We start from the raw sequence: 17,357 nt of genomic DNA on the forward strand, positions 1-17,357 counted from the left end.
GGCCCTTAGAATAGTCATATTTTTCCACGGGCCTGGAAGAAAAGGAGAAACAGAAAGTCACTGCCTACCCAGAGTCCAGAATCTCAGACATTCTAGCCACGGAGATCTTGTTCCTCTTTTCAGTTTAACTAAAGTTCCCAGAAGACTGTTGACACAAAGGGAGATATCCTGTGACCCAACTTTGCAGGAACCCTCCAGCCTGGCAGCGTGGAGGCTGCCCAGGCCTCAATGAAAATTTAAAGGGAGCCGCCAGATTTATGTCAGAGCACTATCCTTTTAAACCATTTAAACAATATGAAGCTTGTGCAAAGTACACCGCACATTTCATCACGAGAAAAGAAGATGATTGAAACTGCGTAGAAAAAACACTGGAGAATTATTGGTGTCTGGCTACTGCCTTCAGTTATCCACTAGCTGAGTGCCTCTAATTGTTCCTTCTTTTTTTTTTCCTGATGCAGAACTTTGCAAGAGTGAAGATGCAAGTAACCATGTCTCTGGCATCTTTGGTGGGCAAAGCATCAGACTTTAACGAGGAGCACCTGAGAAAATCCTTGAGGACGATTTTGGCCTATGCAGAAGAGGACAAAGCCATGCAGACCACTCCTTTCCCCATCCAGGTAGACTGAAGAGCATGCCTGGTCTCCTGCCTGGGATCAGCCAATAATATGAAACTCATATATATATGTGTGTGTACACATGCAGATATATACATACCCCACAATATAATCATATCTAAAACATAGTTATATATTATATATATATTTTTTTTTATCCTCACCCGAGGATATTTTTCCATTTTTTGTACAGATAGAGTGGGAGGGAGAGAGAGGAAGGGAGAGAGAGTGAGAAACATCGACGTGAAGGGACACATCGAGCGGCTGCCTCCCGCACGACCAACCAGGGCCGGGGACAAACTGCAACCGAAGTACGTGCCCTTAGCGGGAACCGAACCCGGGTCTCTCCGAACCGCAGGCTGACGCTCTAACCGCTGAGCCAAACTGGCCAGGGCTTATATATTATATATTTTTATATAAACTGTATAAATGTTATATAATAATATGTATGTTATATATCCATATATCTATATATATATTATATAAATTTATATACATATACATATAAATATATATATATGTATATAAATTAATGTGGAACCTAAGCTGACGTCCTAAACTGCCTCCTGCTTGGTATAAAAAGCACTGATGTTCTAGATTACACTTTAGGGTTTTTCAGGTTGCAAATAACTGAAACTAGTTCAAACAATTTTTTTAAGGTCATCTAGAGGGAAAATAGTATTAAGGATTCAGGCCTAATTCCTGGATCCTAAGAGCCAACTCGCATCTGGGCTTCAGACACCTGGACCTGCAAAAGGTTAAGGCCACGAAGGTCCATCCAGACCCCCCTCCATTCACAATCTCTGCTCTCTCAGAGGCACCCGCTCCTGGCTGCCCCGTGCACTTCCTGTGCAATCCCAACTCGTCGCCATGGACCACGAAGCCAAGGTGACGTGGCGGTTGTACACTTTTTTGCAGGTAGAGGAACTTCTCTGCAATCTAAATAGCATCTTATATGACACGGTGAAAATGAGAGAATTTCAGGAAGATCCTGAGATGCTTATGGATCTCATGTACAGGTAAGCTTCTCTGGGAAATGAAAAAGGTGTCACTTGAGGGTCTAGGGTTTGTGACTGTGGAATTCTTACTAATGGTATTATCAAAGGCCATGTGGGCAGACTGTTTGGAAGACATCCAAAACTGTATATAGAAACTAGTAGCAATTAATAGTTCAGAGTGAGTTGATTCATGTACAAATTATCAGAAAGATCTCCCTAATTTGAAGTAAGATACCTATTTTATAACACTATCTTCCATGTACTACAGAGTGAGAGAAAAGAACTGGAAACTATCATATGAATTATTACCTGTATGGTTTCTTCACTATTATATTCAGACACACATGTACAGTTTTATTTAACAAGTATATTTCACTCTAGGTAAAATTGTTCTGATATGAGAAATAAGAACAGTAGTACTTTTGTCTACTATTATTTTGAGAGAAAGGAAAGAAAAAGAAAAAAACAGCTAGAGCTCCATTAAAATAGATATCATTTTATCAGGTCTCTTTTCCCCATAAAGCGTTTATTAGACGCTGTTTCTTGGGGTCCAGAACACTTCAGACATGGAGTGCACACAGCTGGACTGATACATTTTGGCCTTTTCTCTCATATTCGGAATATGGAGGCAAACTCTTGGGGGGGAAATCCTTAGGAAAAAGAGTGGTCATACAGAGTAGAAAAACTATATCATTAACCAGTTGTTCTTGAGACGTTCTCACTCTGTCCTCAGAATCGCCAAGAGTTACCAGACCTCTCCCGATCTGCGGCTGACCTGGCTCCAGAACATGGCAGAGAAACACACCAAGAAGAAGTGCTACACAGAGGCCGCCATGTGCCTGGTGCACGCAGCCGCCCTGGTGGCCGAGTACCTGAGCATGCTGGAGGATCACAGCTACCTGCCCGTGGGCAGCGTCAGCTTCCAGGTGGGGGCAAGCTCAGCTTTTCCTTCAGAGCAGTGGTTCTCAACTGGGGGCATTTCTGCCTCCCTCCCCCCCCCCCACCAGTCCAGAGGGCATTTGACAATGTCTGGAGACATTTTTGCATGTTACTGCTGGAGACGGGAAGGTAGGGGCTACTGGTATCTAATAGGTACAAGCCAGAATGCTGCTAAATGTTCTGCAAAGCTTAGGACAGTTCCCACCACAAAGAAGTATATGGCCTCAAATATTAATATTAGTAGGTTGAAAACCCTGCTTTAGTGTATTATGTTTGCCTCTTATCATTGCCGTACCATCTTGGTGTGTTTGTTTTATTAATTATTGATTACAATATATGTGGAGTCGATAGGCATTTTAGACATTCCCAGACACTTTCACATCCATGATTTCATTTGACCTCCCCATCAACCAATGAAGCAGGCAGATAGGAAAGGGATTGTTACTCTTACTTCACAGATAAAGAAACAGAGAGCCCTGGCCGGTTTGACTCAGCGGTTAGAGCGTCGGCCTGCAGTCCGGAGAGACCCGGGTTCAGTTCCCACTAAGGGCATGTACCTCAGTTGCAGTTTGTCCCCAGCCCCGGTTGGGGTCGTGTGGGTGGCAACCAGTCGACCTGTCTCTCTCACATCAATGTTTCTCTCTCTCTCTTCCTCCCTTCCTCCCTCCCTCCTGCTCTATCTGAAGATAACTGCAAGAAAAAAAAATATCCTTGGGTAAGGATAAAAAATAAATAAAAATAAAAACTAACTTTAAAAACAAAATAAAGAAACTGAGAGAGCAATTTTTCTAAGGTTATTTAAACTCTTTCTCAAAGACACAATATACTGACAATCATGAGAGTATTTTCCAAACACTGGAGAAATGATTTCCCTCATGACCCATTCCTTGGATGACACTCCTCAACTCTGTGCTATCCCAATCCCTAATCCAAAAATCAAGGAAGAACCAAATTGACGAAGGAAGGGAAAAAGAGGGCTGAATTAAAGTTTCTTATGATGAGCTGAATATTATCCATAGTTAGCAAAGAGAAGTCGTCTGCCAGGCCTGCAAATGGGTTCAGCCAGCATGCTAAGGCCAGCATGGGACTGTTCTTGCTAAATAGTTTAACACAGCATTTAGAGGAAACAAAAGTGTTATGAGTACTTTCTTCTAAGAGACACAGTCTGTAGGAATGACCAACCCCAAACCATGAACAATAGAGAAAGGATAGTAATTGAGCCCTTTGAAAGCCAGACTCACGAAGTCATTTACAAGTGTTTGTGTTGTTTTTGTTTGAATTTGCATCACAGGTTTTATAAAAGGCTTTGTTCTCATTGTTGTTCTTCAATGTAATTCCGTGATGTCATGTGAACCAGAAAGAGAGGGCAATGGACAATAGCTTTCACAGGCTTAGGAAATATGTCACTGAGTGTGTTGCTGGTGGAGTCAGGAGCTTCAGTTTCTTAGAATACTGTTCACCTGCCTCATATTATTAACTCCTCTTTTCTTATGGTCTGCAATAAGAGAAATATTCTATTTATTATAAGTGCTAGCTTTTCAATTCCCAGAAAATCTTTAGGCTTATCACTTCGTTTTGAATTGTATTGTCCTCTTTTCTTGTTTCATTAACCAAACTATTATTACTGTTTTATGTTTTTTCCCAGTTATTCTATTTTATTTGATATTTATCACTTTAATAATTAGTAAGCCTTACAATTCTCATTTCATCCAGAATTCATTTGATTTGCTTATAATGAGTCATGTCAAGGTGAGATAGAATAGTTATTCTAGAACCTACAGAAAACTCATTTTACTTACATTGAGGGGTGCACATAACTCTATTTTTTCATACTCCTTATCCATTCATTTATTCTTTTAGATCATATTTATTAAGCGCCTGTTCTTTCCCATGAACTTTATATTCTAGCCAGAGAAAGTGATGTAATATAACTATTTCATTCCTTATTCAGTTATAATTATGGAAAATGCTATAATAAAGATACTGTGAGTGTTTATGATGTGACCCAGCCTGGGGGTCAAGGACAGCACAGAAGGACAAGGACGGAGAAGGGAAGGCAGAGGGAAGTGTGAAGCGAGGTCTTTGTGATACCAGAACATGGTCAACTAGGTGTTCTCAGCTACAGAAGGAAAGACGAATTATGTTGGTACTTATGAGCCAATTCTCTTTCTTCTCAAATGAAACATATCAAATCCTTTTGGAAATATATGCTTGGGAGGGACAGAACACCTAACCCAGAGTGACCAAAGGTAAAAATGGAATTTATCTGATTGTAGGAGGGAGGTGAACCTGGAGTACACCTGCCAAGCTGGACCTAAGGCTCAAACAATGTCATCAGACCTCAATGTCAACACCATTTCCTGTCTCTGTTTTCTGTTATGTTGGCTTCATTCTTTACAGGCTTCCCACACTCACTAAGAAAGATTTAGCCTCACAAGTTCCCAGGTTCAAGTTCAGGAGAATAGACAGATGCCTCATTACTAGCAGTTACTGAGAAAGTCTCAGTGTTCTGATGGGGTGTCATGTGTTCACGCCTGAACCAATCACAATGGCCAGAGAAATGGAATTGGCTGGGCCAGAACTGAGGTCCACACCTGGAGATATGGATGGGTCTCCAGGAGGCTTTACTGTATAGAAGGATGAAGACATTCTGGCAACATTAACAACAGATGTTCAGTGTTGAATTCTTAAATGCTTTGTGCTTTAGTTTTCAACCTTGTTCTGCTCCAATAAAATTGAATTTTTGGATAAGAATTGTAAACTGGAGATAAATAAATCTGTGAAAGGGAAATAGCTTTGAGGCCACTCGATTCCACAGAACTGAGATCATTGAAATTCTGTGCCCCAGAGTACAATATTTACTCTAGAAATGTAGATATGGATACATTCTCAGATACTGCTGCTGTTAATTTACCTCCTAATTCTGAAGCCAGGAAAGTCTGCCCAGAATCATTTCCCTATGACTACAGCTAATAAAGCCACGTCACTTCAAATCTGTTCCTCTGCATGTAGAAAATTGCATATAAGTCTAATAGTGTTTGTGTTTTGGGTTATTAGATTCTTTTAAATGAATCGTGTGGACCTTCTGCTATCTTCAATTCAAAAATATCATGATAGAAAGACCAGGTTTAGAAGAAAGAATGACCACGAAAGATTCTGGAAAGCCTCCTATATTTCTAAAACTACATTGCAATATTGGATGTGAAGCTATGGGACCGTAACAGCTCTTTTCCTAGATTGCTAAGGTTGATTCACTTGATCCTGCTAGCCAAGCCAGGAGGCAGATGGATTTTACTTCAAAAGCCAACTCTGGTCCATTGCTGGTGGCTGACTAGAGTACTATGCTGAGAAGACTTTTGAGACTATAAGCTTCAGGGGAAAGAGTTCTGTAATTGATTAGTTATGCCTGCCATGAGTGCAGGAATAGGAAAGAGTGGCATGTGTGCTGTTTGCAGTTCCTTAAGCTAGAAAGGTTTCCCATTTCTTCTGTGCACTGTATGTATTTCTTCCACAACCGTGAGACAGATTGAAGAAAATGACTCTTGACCTGTCAAGAGTGTGAGAGTCACTGCCAGGGACAGAGCTGGGGTGAGGCAAGTGAGGTGTAGAATTCTAAGGTGTAGAATTTAAGGGAGCATTCTCAGAGTTAAGAATCTTCACGGTCAACACTTCCAGAGCCCCGAAAGTACACACCGCCCTGGATTTCTCAGTGGTTCACCCTAACCTGCCCCCAGTCACTGCGTTCTCTGCTACAGACTTCAAACTCTACAGTTTATGTGAAGGGACACTATTGTAGAACATCACAAAATATTTGGTGTGAGGGAAGAATAACTGCTACCTTAACATAACAATGTCCATAGAGAAGACATTCTAATTTGTTGCTGTCATATAATATTATGGCTATTCTTCTAAAAGTCAAGTCAATAGGAGCAACATTCTTCAGAAAAACACCTCGAAAAGTAAGAGGTTCACTTAGTTAAAAGGCAAAGGCAAAATAACTATTGACCAGACTCCTTAGGTGAAATAAGAAGTCTGGTCAACTGTTATTTTGCCTTTGCCTTTTAAAAACCATAACCCCAGCTGGATGTCCCTTGAGGTCTTTTCCCTAAAGTAACTTGACTGTTGTTACATTGAGATAAATATCCTTTATATATCTCCTACTGGTTATTTTAAAAAGAAAACAGTGAGTTTTGAAGACGAGTGGCTCACATGTCCTCTCAGAATGAATGGTCACCAGAGCCGGTGGAATCACAGGCCTGGACTGTCGCAGGCTCGCTGCAGATCTGTCGGTGTGGCCCTCATCCCTGCGTTTCGGGTCCCTGCGGTGCCATTTGTTAGTCTGGTTTCCCTGTTCTCTAAGCTTATACTATGATCTCTTTCAGAATATTTCTTCCAACGTGCTGGAGGAATCCGCAGTCTCTGAAGACACCCTGTCACCCGATGAGGACGGCGTGTGCTCCGGCCGGTACTTCACCGAGAGCGGCCTGGTGGGCCTCCTGGAGCAGGCGGCCGAGCTGTTCAGCACGGTGAGTGCGCACAGCGGGTCCCGAGCCTGGCCTCGGAGTGGGGCTGGACTCCCGGTGCTGTGGATGCAGCCCTGCTGGCCGAGCCAGTCCCACTTCACGTGCAGGGCGTGCAGGGCGTGCAGGGCGTGCAGGGCGTGCAGGGCGTGCAGGGCGTGCAGGGCGTGCAGGGCGTGCAGGGCGTGCAGGGCGTGCAGGGCAGGGGTGGCCAGGAGGCCACGATGGACGCAGACTGCATCAGCTCGCCAGCGAAGTGAGAAAGCTTTTCAGCACAGCAACAGTCTGGCTTCCACTGCGTGCTCATTGGCTGAGCAGCAGGTCCACAGAAATGTCTCCTTTTAATAGGAGTGGAAACGAAGCCACGGAGTGATGAAATGACTTGCCCGCGGTTACAAAATAAATGATGAGTCATGTTCTCGCTGCCTCATTTTTCCTCTTGTAGAGAAAAATATTAGGGTGGAGCCCAGGAGGAGAGAGAAGGAATAAATGGGCAGGGTTTTCCTTCCTAACAACTGAGTCATCCTTAGGATCATCACAGACCCGGTCCAGTTCACAGAAATGTGGGAGCAGAAGCCACTGAGACTCCCCTCATCAACCTAATCTGGGTCTGAACACTCCTAATAAGAGAACACTCCTAATAAGAGAAAATATATGTAGAGTAAGTCAGTGATTTTCAACCTTTTTCATCTCAGGGAACACATAAACTGATTACTAAAATTCTGTGGCACACCAAAAAATATATTTTTTGCTGATCTGACAAAAAAAAATAGGTATAATTTTGATTCATTCATACTAGACGACTATTATTGTGTTGGCTATTGTCATTTTTTTTTTATTAGACAGTCTAAGGGAAAAGAGGTCAGTGCCCCTGACTAAACCATCAGGTATTGCTTGTTTTGAAAATTCTTGTGGCACACCAGTTTAAAATCGCCAGATTAAGTCATTGAGATTCAGGGCAGGGGAGAAAGTCTCTTGTTCATTTTCATTTTAATAATCTCCCTCCTCCTTCAAATTTTAAGCCAAGTAAATATTTAATACTTCACTATATTTCAGTGATCTAGTTTTGATTTCATCCTTACATATTTATTTCTTTTCTACTTTTAAATTCCAAGTTTCCAACCTACAGCCTTTATTTAATTACTGTTTTAACTATCTTCTTGTCTCTTCTTTCCTGACTTCCTTTTCAGGATTCAGACAAAAAGTCCAATGTACTCCTATTTTTTTTTTTTTTCCTCACCCGAGGACATTTTTCCATTTTTTGTTCAGATATAGTGGGGAAGGAGAGAGAGAGAGAAACATCGACGTGAAAGGGACACATCGAGTGGTTGCCACCCACACAACCCAACCAGGGCAGGGGACAACTGCAACCGAGGTACATGCCCTTAGCAGGAACCGAACCCAGGTCTCTCTGGACCGCAGGCCGATGCTCTACCGCTGAGCCAAACTGGCCAGGGCCAATGTACTCCTATTTTTACTGAAATTAAAAAAAAAACAAAACTATTAGAATCCTGCTAACTCCTTTCAGGCATACATTGAACATTTAGTCATTAGGGAGCCCCCCCCACCATGACATTTAAATATGCTAAATCTGCCTTCCTAAATTGCTCTTATTCTCTGCTTTCAATCTCCTGTCCTGGTTTTTTTTTTTTTTTGTCCTGTGAAAATCCTTTTCCTTGTTTCATATCATCATATGGAACCTTTTAGCATGTGTCCAGTTCAGTTTGCGTGCTACAACCATCCCAAAGATGCTCAGACGTCACTCCTGCTCTGTAAAATAGTGTGGTGCCAATACTAAACCCATTCTCCAGTGCATAAGGAACTCTGATTGCTCTTCTTAAGTTTCCAGGAGTTAAATTCTCTTTGACTTTCTTCTCTTTCCAAGGGAGGACTTTATGAGACAGTTAATGAGGTCTACAAGCTGGTCATCCCCATCCTAGAAGCACATCGAGACTTCCGGAAGCTGACCTCCACTCATGACAAGCTGCAGAAGGCCTTTGACAACATCATTAGCAAGGTAGCTGGGGATCCTGGCCAACACTGCTACCTGGCAGCTGGTGACCAGAGATACTTAGCCCTCCTGGCTCTCTAGGGAGTGGTTTACCTTGAACACGTCATACCTGGGAATAAACCAGAGGACTGACCCCAATTCAGAATAAGAAAGAAGGCAACTTGAATTACTTTGCAAACAGGCAATGTGAGAATCTTTTAAACTCACTAAAAAGAAGTCCTAGAAATGTTTTATGGGATTTCTTTTGTTATTATTTCCAAAATTCATTCCATAAACATTACATTTTTTAAGGAGTGATTTCTGTTTATAGTTTCCATAGGGATAAAGTGCTTTATAACACAACAATAAAAAGACTACTGTCCTTTGAATACAATGGATCCCTATCAATTCCCTAACTAAGGAGTTTTCTTATTTGCTCATTAGGGTCATAAGAGAATGTTTGGAACCTATTTCCGAGTTGGTTTCTATGGATCCAAATTTGGGGATTTGGATGAGCAACAATTTGTTTACAAAGAGCCTGCAATTACCAAGCTTCCTGAGATCTCTCATAGACTAGAGGTAAGAAAAGTGACTGTGTGCTTGGCATTGTATACTTTACCAAAAAAGTTAGAGTTGGTCACTACAGAAACACAAAGGGTCATGGATTCATCTTTGATCTATATATAACGTTTTCCACATACAATACAATATGCAGGTATTAGGTGAGATCATGAGGTAAAGCAAGACTTGGATGGTTTTCTCCTCAGATTCTATGCATGCTTGTCAATGTTTGTAAATTTATAGAGTGAGTATTTATTTTCAAGACCACCCAAAATTCAGTCAAATTCATGTGCTTTCTTGCAACCCTTTCCAATTTTCAGTAACAGTTTTTCAGGTTGAAGATTATTACCTTGACTTTGATGGGGCCAAATTACTGAATTGTCCTTAGGAAATGCTGTGGCCACCCTTTGGTGTCACTGGACAATACAACCCACTTCTGACACTGAAATGCTCACAGTCACGACCCCATAGGCTGTGGCACAGTGAGCCCTTCCCGCTGATCCAAGGAGAAGCCCTCTTTGGAAAATAAGAGTCAGTGTCCCCACCTACGGACTGGCAACACCAAGGCCAACCTGCTGTTTACATATGATCCGTGATATGCGGAAGGGGCAGCATGTTCCTGGAGGAAAGGCTGAAGAAAAGGCAAAACAACATAAAGAAAAGTGAGAATAAAGGAAGCAGACATTGAAAGAGCCAAGCACTACGAACTTAGGAAGAAAGTCAAGGGGTGCCCCATCTCAGGGTGAATAACTAGGGTCCCCTGAACTGCTGACAACAATTAAGCAGAGATTCACTCCTTATGCTTTCTTGCTACTGCTTTGAATGTATGTCCTACTATGGCTGTAAAACTTAAAACACTTTTGTTGCCAAATTTCTTATACTATCTATTGATGCCAAATAAGACAAACGACTTTATTCCTTACTTGACTCAAAGGAACAATAGCCCAAGGGTGGCTGGGTGGCTGGGTGACTTGCCCAAAGTCATTGAGCTCATGAGAAGGACTAGCAATTGATCCCAGGACACTTGGTTTCTTAACATTTCCCCAACTTAGGACTAGAAGTATATATTTTGTCTTCTTCTGCACTTCGGTCTGTCACATTATGGAAAGCCTAGTGACCTCCAAGTTGTGAGGGTACAAACCGCAAGAAGAGGTACATAGTGTCATACCCCTGGAGCCGCTTCAAGAAATATGATGACGCTGCTTGAATTAGAGATGAAATGTACGTACTGTAGGGAAGCCTGTTTCAGTTTGCGATGCTGCAATTCGTTATGTTTTTCTTTTTGTCTCAGGAAAGGCTAAACTTGCCTCATCAGATCAGAGAGATGTTCAGTGATCAATGAGAAAATTCTCCTTTACATGTGTTCCAACGTTACTCCACTTCTGAGATGCAAAGAGTTGCATTACATTGAAGCAGCCTTTCTAATCTGTTGGTTTCTCTTGCCCAGGGATTTTATAGTCAATGTTTTGGTGCAGAATTTGTGGAAGTGATAAAAGACTCTGCTCCTGTGGACAAAGCCAAGTTGGATCCTAACAAGGTATGCGGAAATTTGCCAAAAATAACCGTCAGTCTCTGATTCCCTTTGCTCTACCCCAAGAACATAAAATAATCTCCTCTGGCCCTGGCTGGTTTGGCTCAGCGGTTAGAGCGTCGGACTGCGGCCCAGAGACACCCGGGTTCGGTTCCCGCTAAGGGCATGTACCTCGGTTGCAGTTTGTCCCCGGCCCTGGTTGGGTCATGTAGGTGGCAGCCACTCGATGTGTCCCTTTCACGTCTATGTTTCTCTCTCTCTCTCTTTCTGTCTCTCCCTCCCACTCTACCTGAACAGGAAGTGGAAAAATGTCCTCGGGTGAGGATAAAAAAAAAAAATCTCTATTGTGCTCTCCAAGTCATTTCAATGAAGCCACATTTTTCTGTCTGAGGTTCAACTACTGTTTTGTTGGTTAGATCTTAAAGAAACCATACTCAAAGGTAGGAATCATAATGGGAGCTACTATTTATTAAATACCAACTGTGTTCCTGGAACTGCTTTAGGCCTTTTACATACATCACTTCATTTCATTCTCCAACGGCCCTTTGATGTAGGTGTTACTGTTCCTGTTTCACAGATGAGAGAACTGAGGTGTGGAAGGTTCAGCGACTTTCCACGATCGTTCAAGTGCCAAAGCGAGTACTCAAACTCAGGGTCTGTCATCCTGAAAACCGTACTCCTAACCACTGTTCCTTACTGCCTTTCAATAAAAACCTGAAGTTCTCGGTTTAAAACATGTTTTAAAGATGCAGCCTTCTCACTGACAGCGTTTTTAGGCTGCAGGTATCCCTTCCGGGCAAGGAATGTGCTGTTGGGGAATGATGCAAAAGGCTGGGAGTTCAGTTTCCTTACTTCTCACAAGCGGTGTGTCCTGTCTCCTCCCTAGCCAGGTGGACTGCAATGCATTCCTACCCTCACCACGGGAGTTAGCACCACACACCCCCAGTGACGGGCTCAGTCCCCCACACGACTGCTCCCACTTCAGACACCAGCCTCAAGTGCTGGGCTCCCCACACTTCTGACCAGATGGCTACAAACGTGTGGATTTCCCACTTCACCCCTCAGATTAGATAATTCACTGGAATGACACAGAACTCAGTAAGGTGCTATACTGAGCATTACAGTTCTGTGGTAAAGGGTATGAAGGACAAGTCAGGGAAGGAACCCAGAGCCTCTGTGCCCTCTCCTGTGGAATCCAAGCATGTCACCCTTCCAGCAGGTCAACGTGCTCACCAACCAGGGAGCTCCACGGAGCTTAACCGATCCAGATGGGCGTGATGGAGGAGGTCATGAACCATATTATGGAACTCAGGCTCCTGGAGGTCAGGCTGCCCCAAGTCCAACCCCTCTAATCACATGGTTGGTTTTTTGGGTGACCAGCCCCGATTCTAAAGCTGTTTAGGGGCCCACCATGCAAGAGTCACCTCATTGGAATAAAAGACACTCCTATCAGTCAGGAAATTCTAAGGGTTTTTGAAGCTCTGTGCCAGGAAACACAGAGATCAGAAATACACACACACTCTCATATATATGTGTGTGTGTATATATATATATATATATATATATATATATGTATTTAATATGTTTTTATTGATTTTTTTACAGAGGAAGGGAGAGAGAGATAGAAACATTGATATGAGAGAGACATAGATCGGCTGCCTCCTACACGCCTCCTACTGGGGATCGAACCTGCAACCCAGGCATGTGCCCTGACTGGGAGTCAAACCGGGACCTCTCAGTCCGTGGGATGACGCTCAATCCACTGAGCCTCACTGGCCAGGCAATATATTCTTTATTATACCACAGAGTGATGCCTGCCCGCTCAGCCGATAGACACGTGTTCATGAGAGAGCTTTCTAAGCTGCTGGAAATAACGCAAGCTGAAGGTGTTATTAAGGGCTGGGGACAGAGGAGCAGTTGTGATCTGGCAGGGCTATAAAATGAAGAGTCCAAACTCTTCTCTCAGTCTGTCCTCCAGGATATTAAGAAGATGATGCAAGTAGGAAAGAGTTGGCCAAATTTAATAGTTTGTTTTACTACATATTTCGGAAAACTTGCTCATTTTAGACACATTCCCTAGTCTAGGCTGTAACTGGTCAGACCTGAGCTAAGCTTCAGAGAAATGTTTGAGGTCCGTGAAAGTGGGCGCTGGCCATGCGCCCTCAGTGGTCTGTGCACCGCACGTGCTCTGTGGAGTCTCCGCTGACCTCCCTGACACAGGTGCTCTTCTCCCTCTTTCAGAACGCCCACAGTAGGGTGTGAGTATTTTAAATAAGAAACCGAACCCAGAATTATAACCAGATTTCATCACACTAAATAGTGATTTATGGTCCGAGATCGGTAACCTCACCCATCCATTTCAGTGGGTGGGTGTTGTAGAGTCTATCTCTGGTCATTGTCATCCTTTTTATTTTATTTTTTTTTAAAGAAAAGCCTTCTTCTGAGCAAGTACCCTTATTCACTGTGTGTGTGTGTGTTAATGGGTACATGAAGTAAAGTTCACTCTTTTGGTGTTCTGTGAGTTCTGACAAACACATGTAACCACCACCATGACCAAGATATGTAAGAGTTGCTTCACCCCAAAGTATTTCCCTGTTTCTGTTTGTAGCTGTTTCTTCCCTTTGTTTTCAGTGCGTGATAGTCACTGAGAGTCTGGTTTCTTTGACTTAGCACAACACACTTGAGATTCATCCATGCTGTGGTAGCTTGGTCCTTTTTATTGCTGAGTATCCTGCCGTGTGGATGTGCCACCATGTGCTTCTCCGTTCCCCACCTGAGGGACATTTGGGTTGCTTCTGGTTTTTGTCTATTCTGAATAAAGCTGCTATAGACATTTGGGTACAGGTTTTCACTTGAACATAAGTTTCCATTGCCCTTGGGGGTGCACACTGGAGTGAAATCACTGGGTCGTGTGGTCAGTGTAATTTAACTGTTTCGTAAAGCGATTGCACCATTCTGCATTCCCACCATCAGTGTATGAAAGTCTCAGCCGCAGCCCATCCTTGCCAGCACTTGGCTTGTCAGTTGCATTTAGTTTGGCCATTCTACCACAGCGGTCAAGGTCGTTCTGAAAAGGAAAGTTTGTCTCTTTGGAATAGCAGTGTGCAAACTCTCACACCAAGTTTCAGTGGGATCAGTTAGGAGGGGTGGCTTGTGGCCCTGACTTCACAGACACCCACCCTGTCCTCGCAGTCCTCTCTCTCCCTGGGGGCGGGGCGGAGGCCTGGCTGGGGGCTGGTCTGGCCTGATGCGCTCAGCGTCTGTGGCTGGGGGAACTCAGAGGCGTGGTGCTGCTGCGCTGGCTCCAGCATGCCCTTCCAGCGCGTCCTGCCTGGTTGCTTGCCGAACAGCTCATCACCTCCTTCCCTACCTTTCCCCTCAGGCCTACATACAAATCACTTTTGTGGAGCCTTACTTTGATGAGTACGAGATGAAAGACAGGGTAACCTACTTTGAGAAGAATTTCAATCTGCGGAGGTTCATGTACACCACCCCCTTCACCCTGGAGGGGCGGCCTCGAGGAGAGCTGCATGAGCAGTACCGGCGGAACACCGTCCTGACCACCCTGCACGCCTTCCCCTACATCAAGACCCGGATCGGCGTCCTCCAGGAGGAGGAGGTAACGGCCTGCGGGGCGCGGGCTCGGCGGAGGCTGCCACGGAGTGCGTGGCTGTGTACCTCCCGGAACGGCAGCAGACCTCCCTCACGGCGGGCTGGGGTGAAATCTAAAAAGGGACCCACTGGAAATACTCTTTGGGTGGTTATTCTCTCATTCTTGTGGAGCCAGGGAATCCCACCGAGGCAGCTACATGTTCCATAGCGCTCCTTTATGTTTAAATAGTTTACATTTTAAAGTTATATCTTTAATAGAAATGTTTATAGAACTTTTTAAATATGTGTTTTAATGATGCAGTTATATGAAATGTATATATTTTAAATACTTTTTACTAAGTCTTCATGGATGAAAAGCTTACAGGTGAGGTAGGCATAGCTGTGTGGTTCATTATCAGAGGCAGGGACGGCAGCCCAGCAGCCCCAGTGAGCGAGGGTAAAGCTGGAGGGGCACCGGGAAACGTGGATAAGGAGACCCACTGCCTTCCAGTCCCAGCTTCGTCTGTGACATTGCACAGGTCACCTGTCTTCATTCAGTTTCCTCCTCTGTACACTGACAGGAAGGACCATTCTCTTCTCTGGCTCTGTCGTCTCATCCGTGGGACTGATCAAGAAAGTGTCTCAGCCCACAGGATGTTCAAAATTAAACATACTTGAAACATTTTATTTTTCTTTAAAGACACCCGTGTACATTTATTTGTCATTCGTTTTATCTAGGGCCTAGCCTTCTCCATGATTCTGGGTTGGCCCATCACAATCCAGCATTGTCTTTCTTATGGAAACCCCACCCATAATGCACCATCTATAATTTTCCATTTTTATTTATGTGAAGCAGAGAGAGCTTCAGGCTCCTTGCTAAACAATGTGAGAGCAGAATCCGTCTGGATTTTTATGACTTTTTTTTGCCCGTAGCCTTTTATAGCTGACTTGTGCACACCTAATATGACAGGAATCTTTACAGCAACTACCTTTCATAACATCTTGCCCAAGTATTCAGTTTGGTTTTCACAAAAACAACTCTTTTTCTTTCCACACCCAGAGTCTGTTCATTGTTAGATTAGGTCATTCAAACAACAAGCATAACAGGCATCCTCAGGCAGGTGAACAAACACGGGAACTGTGGTGCACACGCCGCAGGAGCAGCGTGGCTGAGCTCCCTGGGGAGTGGCCCGCAAGCGCCGTGTCCAGAGAGCATGCTGGAGGGTGGGCTGCTCCGAGGGCTGGAGAGCCAAAGTACCACAGACTGGGTGGCTTCAACAGCAGAAATGTATTGCCTCCCGGTTCTGAAGGCCAGGAGTCAAAATTCAAAGTATTGGCAGGGTCGGTTCCTTCCGAGGTTGTGAGGGCAGGACCTGTTCCAGGCCGCTCTCCTTGGCTCTTTGATGGCCACCTCGTCCCTCCGGTTCTTCACACAATCTTCCCTCTGTGCATGTCTCTGTCCAAACTGCCTCTTCTTATAGGGGCGTAGGTCATACTGGATTAGGGCCCTTCTTAATGACTGCCTTTTAACTTGGTTACCTCTGTAAAGACCCCGTCTCAGAGAAGGCCACATTCTGAAGTTCTGGGGCTTAGGACTTTGATCTATGAATTTAGGGGGACATGAGTCCACTCGCAGCATTCAGGAAGGACCATATCCCAAACCAGCAGAACTTAGCAACCAGCAGACTGACCCTTAAGAGAATTCTTTAACAGGAATTCACCTTCAGGGTTGTTGGAGAAGGCACACGTGATGCCGAAATCTTGGGTTCTAGTGGGGAAGAAACGGTCCAGGGCTGTGCTTCTGATCGCATGGATTTTAAATGGAGCATCATTGTGAGTGATTTCTGGCCTCCCCACCTACTACCTGTGTCATTTCATGGCACTGTCTTCACCTTACAAATCCCTCTTTGACTATAACATGGAGAAAATAAAGAGGTTGTTTAAAGGAGTAAATAATAAATGTATGCAAAGTTCCTGGAACATAATAAGCACTCAGGAAATGTCAGGTCCGTCCTTCCTCTTAACCTATGCAGATTCTTCCAAATTACTCTGAAAGCCTGCCTAGCTGCTCTTCAAATCCAGGTCATAGCTCCAGGTTTTCCATGGCTTATAAGACCAAACAATGACTTCCCTCCTTTTTTGTCTTATGTTCAGTTCATTTTGACACCCATTGAAGTTGCCATTGAAGATATGAAGAAGAAGACCCTGCAGTTAGCAGTCGCCATTAACCAAGAGCCCCCTGATGCCAAGATGCTTCAGATGGTGCTGCAGGGCTCTGTTGGGGCTACTGTGAATCAGGTTAGCAAAATGAGCTGGTGGCAGCTCCTCTGGTTCTTGTTATGTCTGCACCCTCCTTCCTTGAGGTTCCGGGGGAGTCTGATCGGCATATAAATGGTGTTCCTAAATTTGAACTGAACACTTGTGAGTTTAGAACACACTGAAGTGACCTCTTCTGTTTATGGAACAGCCCAGATAAGGAGTCTTGGATATGAATGGACCATCTAAGGATCCAGCCCTAGGGTCCTGTTGAAGAATTATTCATGCCCAATTTAGGCAGAGTTGTTGCAGGCTTGAGGCTAATCTGAGAATGCCTGTAGGAGTATTGGGAAGGGT

The 17,357-nt window shown here is 43.9% G+C and overlaps 1 protein-coding gene across 3 annotated transcripts in view; it reads left to right on the forward strand.

Moving 5' to 3' along the window:
• The window catches only part of DOCK8 (dedicator of cytokinesis 8), a 209,001-nt gene that overhangs the window by 185,318 nt on the left and 6,326 nt on the right, over positions 1-17,357 (forward strand). For all 3 annotated transcript variants that reach the window (XM_036261842.1, XM_036261841.1, XM_036261840.1), the window contains 9 exons: positions 459-617; positions 1,533-1,633; positions 2,346-2,538; positions 6,934-7,077; positions 8,957-9,088; positions 9,506-9,640; positions 11,070-11,159; positions 14,536-14,772; positions 16,899-17,042. In XM_036261842.1, coding sequence (XP_036117735.1) covers positions 459-617; positions 1,533-1,633; positions 2,346-2,538; positions 6,934-7,077; positions 8,957-9,088; positions 9,506-9,640; positions 11,070-11,159; positions 14,536-14,772; positions 16,899-17,042 — 1,335 coding nt within the window. The remainder of the gene's footprint in view (positions 1-458; positions 618-1,532; positions 1,634-2,345; positions 2,539-6,933; positions 7,078-8,956; positions 9,089-9,505; positions 9,641-11,069; positions 11,160-14,535; positions 14,773-16,898; positions 17,043-17,357) is intronic.

This window comes from Molossus molossus, unplaced genomic scaffold (assembly GCF_014108415.1).
Source record: "Molossus molossus isolate mMolMol1 unplaced genomic scaffold, mMolMol1.p scaffold_m16_p_14, whole genome shotgun sequence".
In the NCBI taxonomy this organism is placed as follows: domain Eukaryota; kingdom Metazoa; phylum Chordata; class Mammalia; order Chiroptera; family Molossidae; genus Molossus; species Molossus molossus.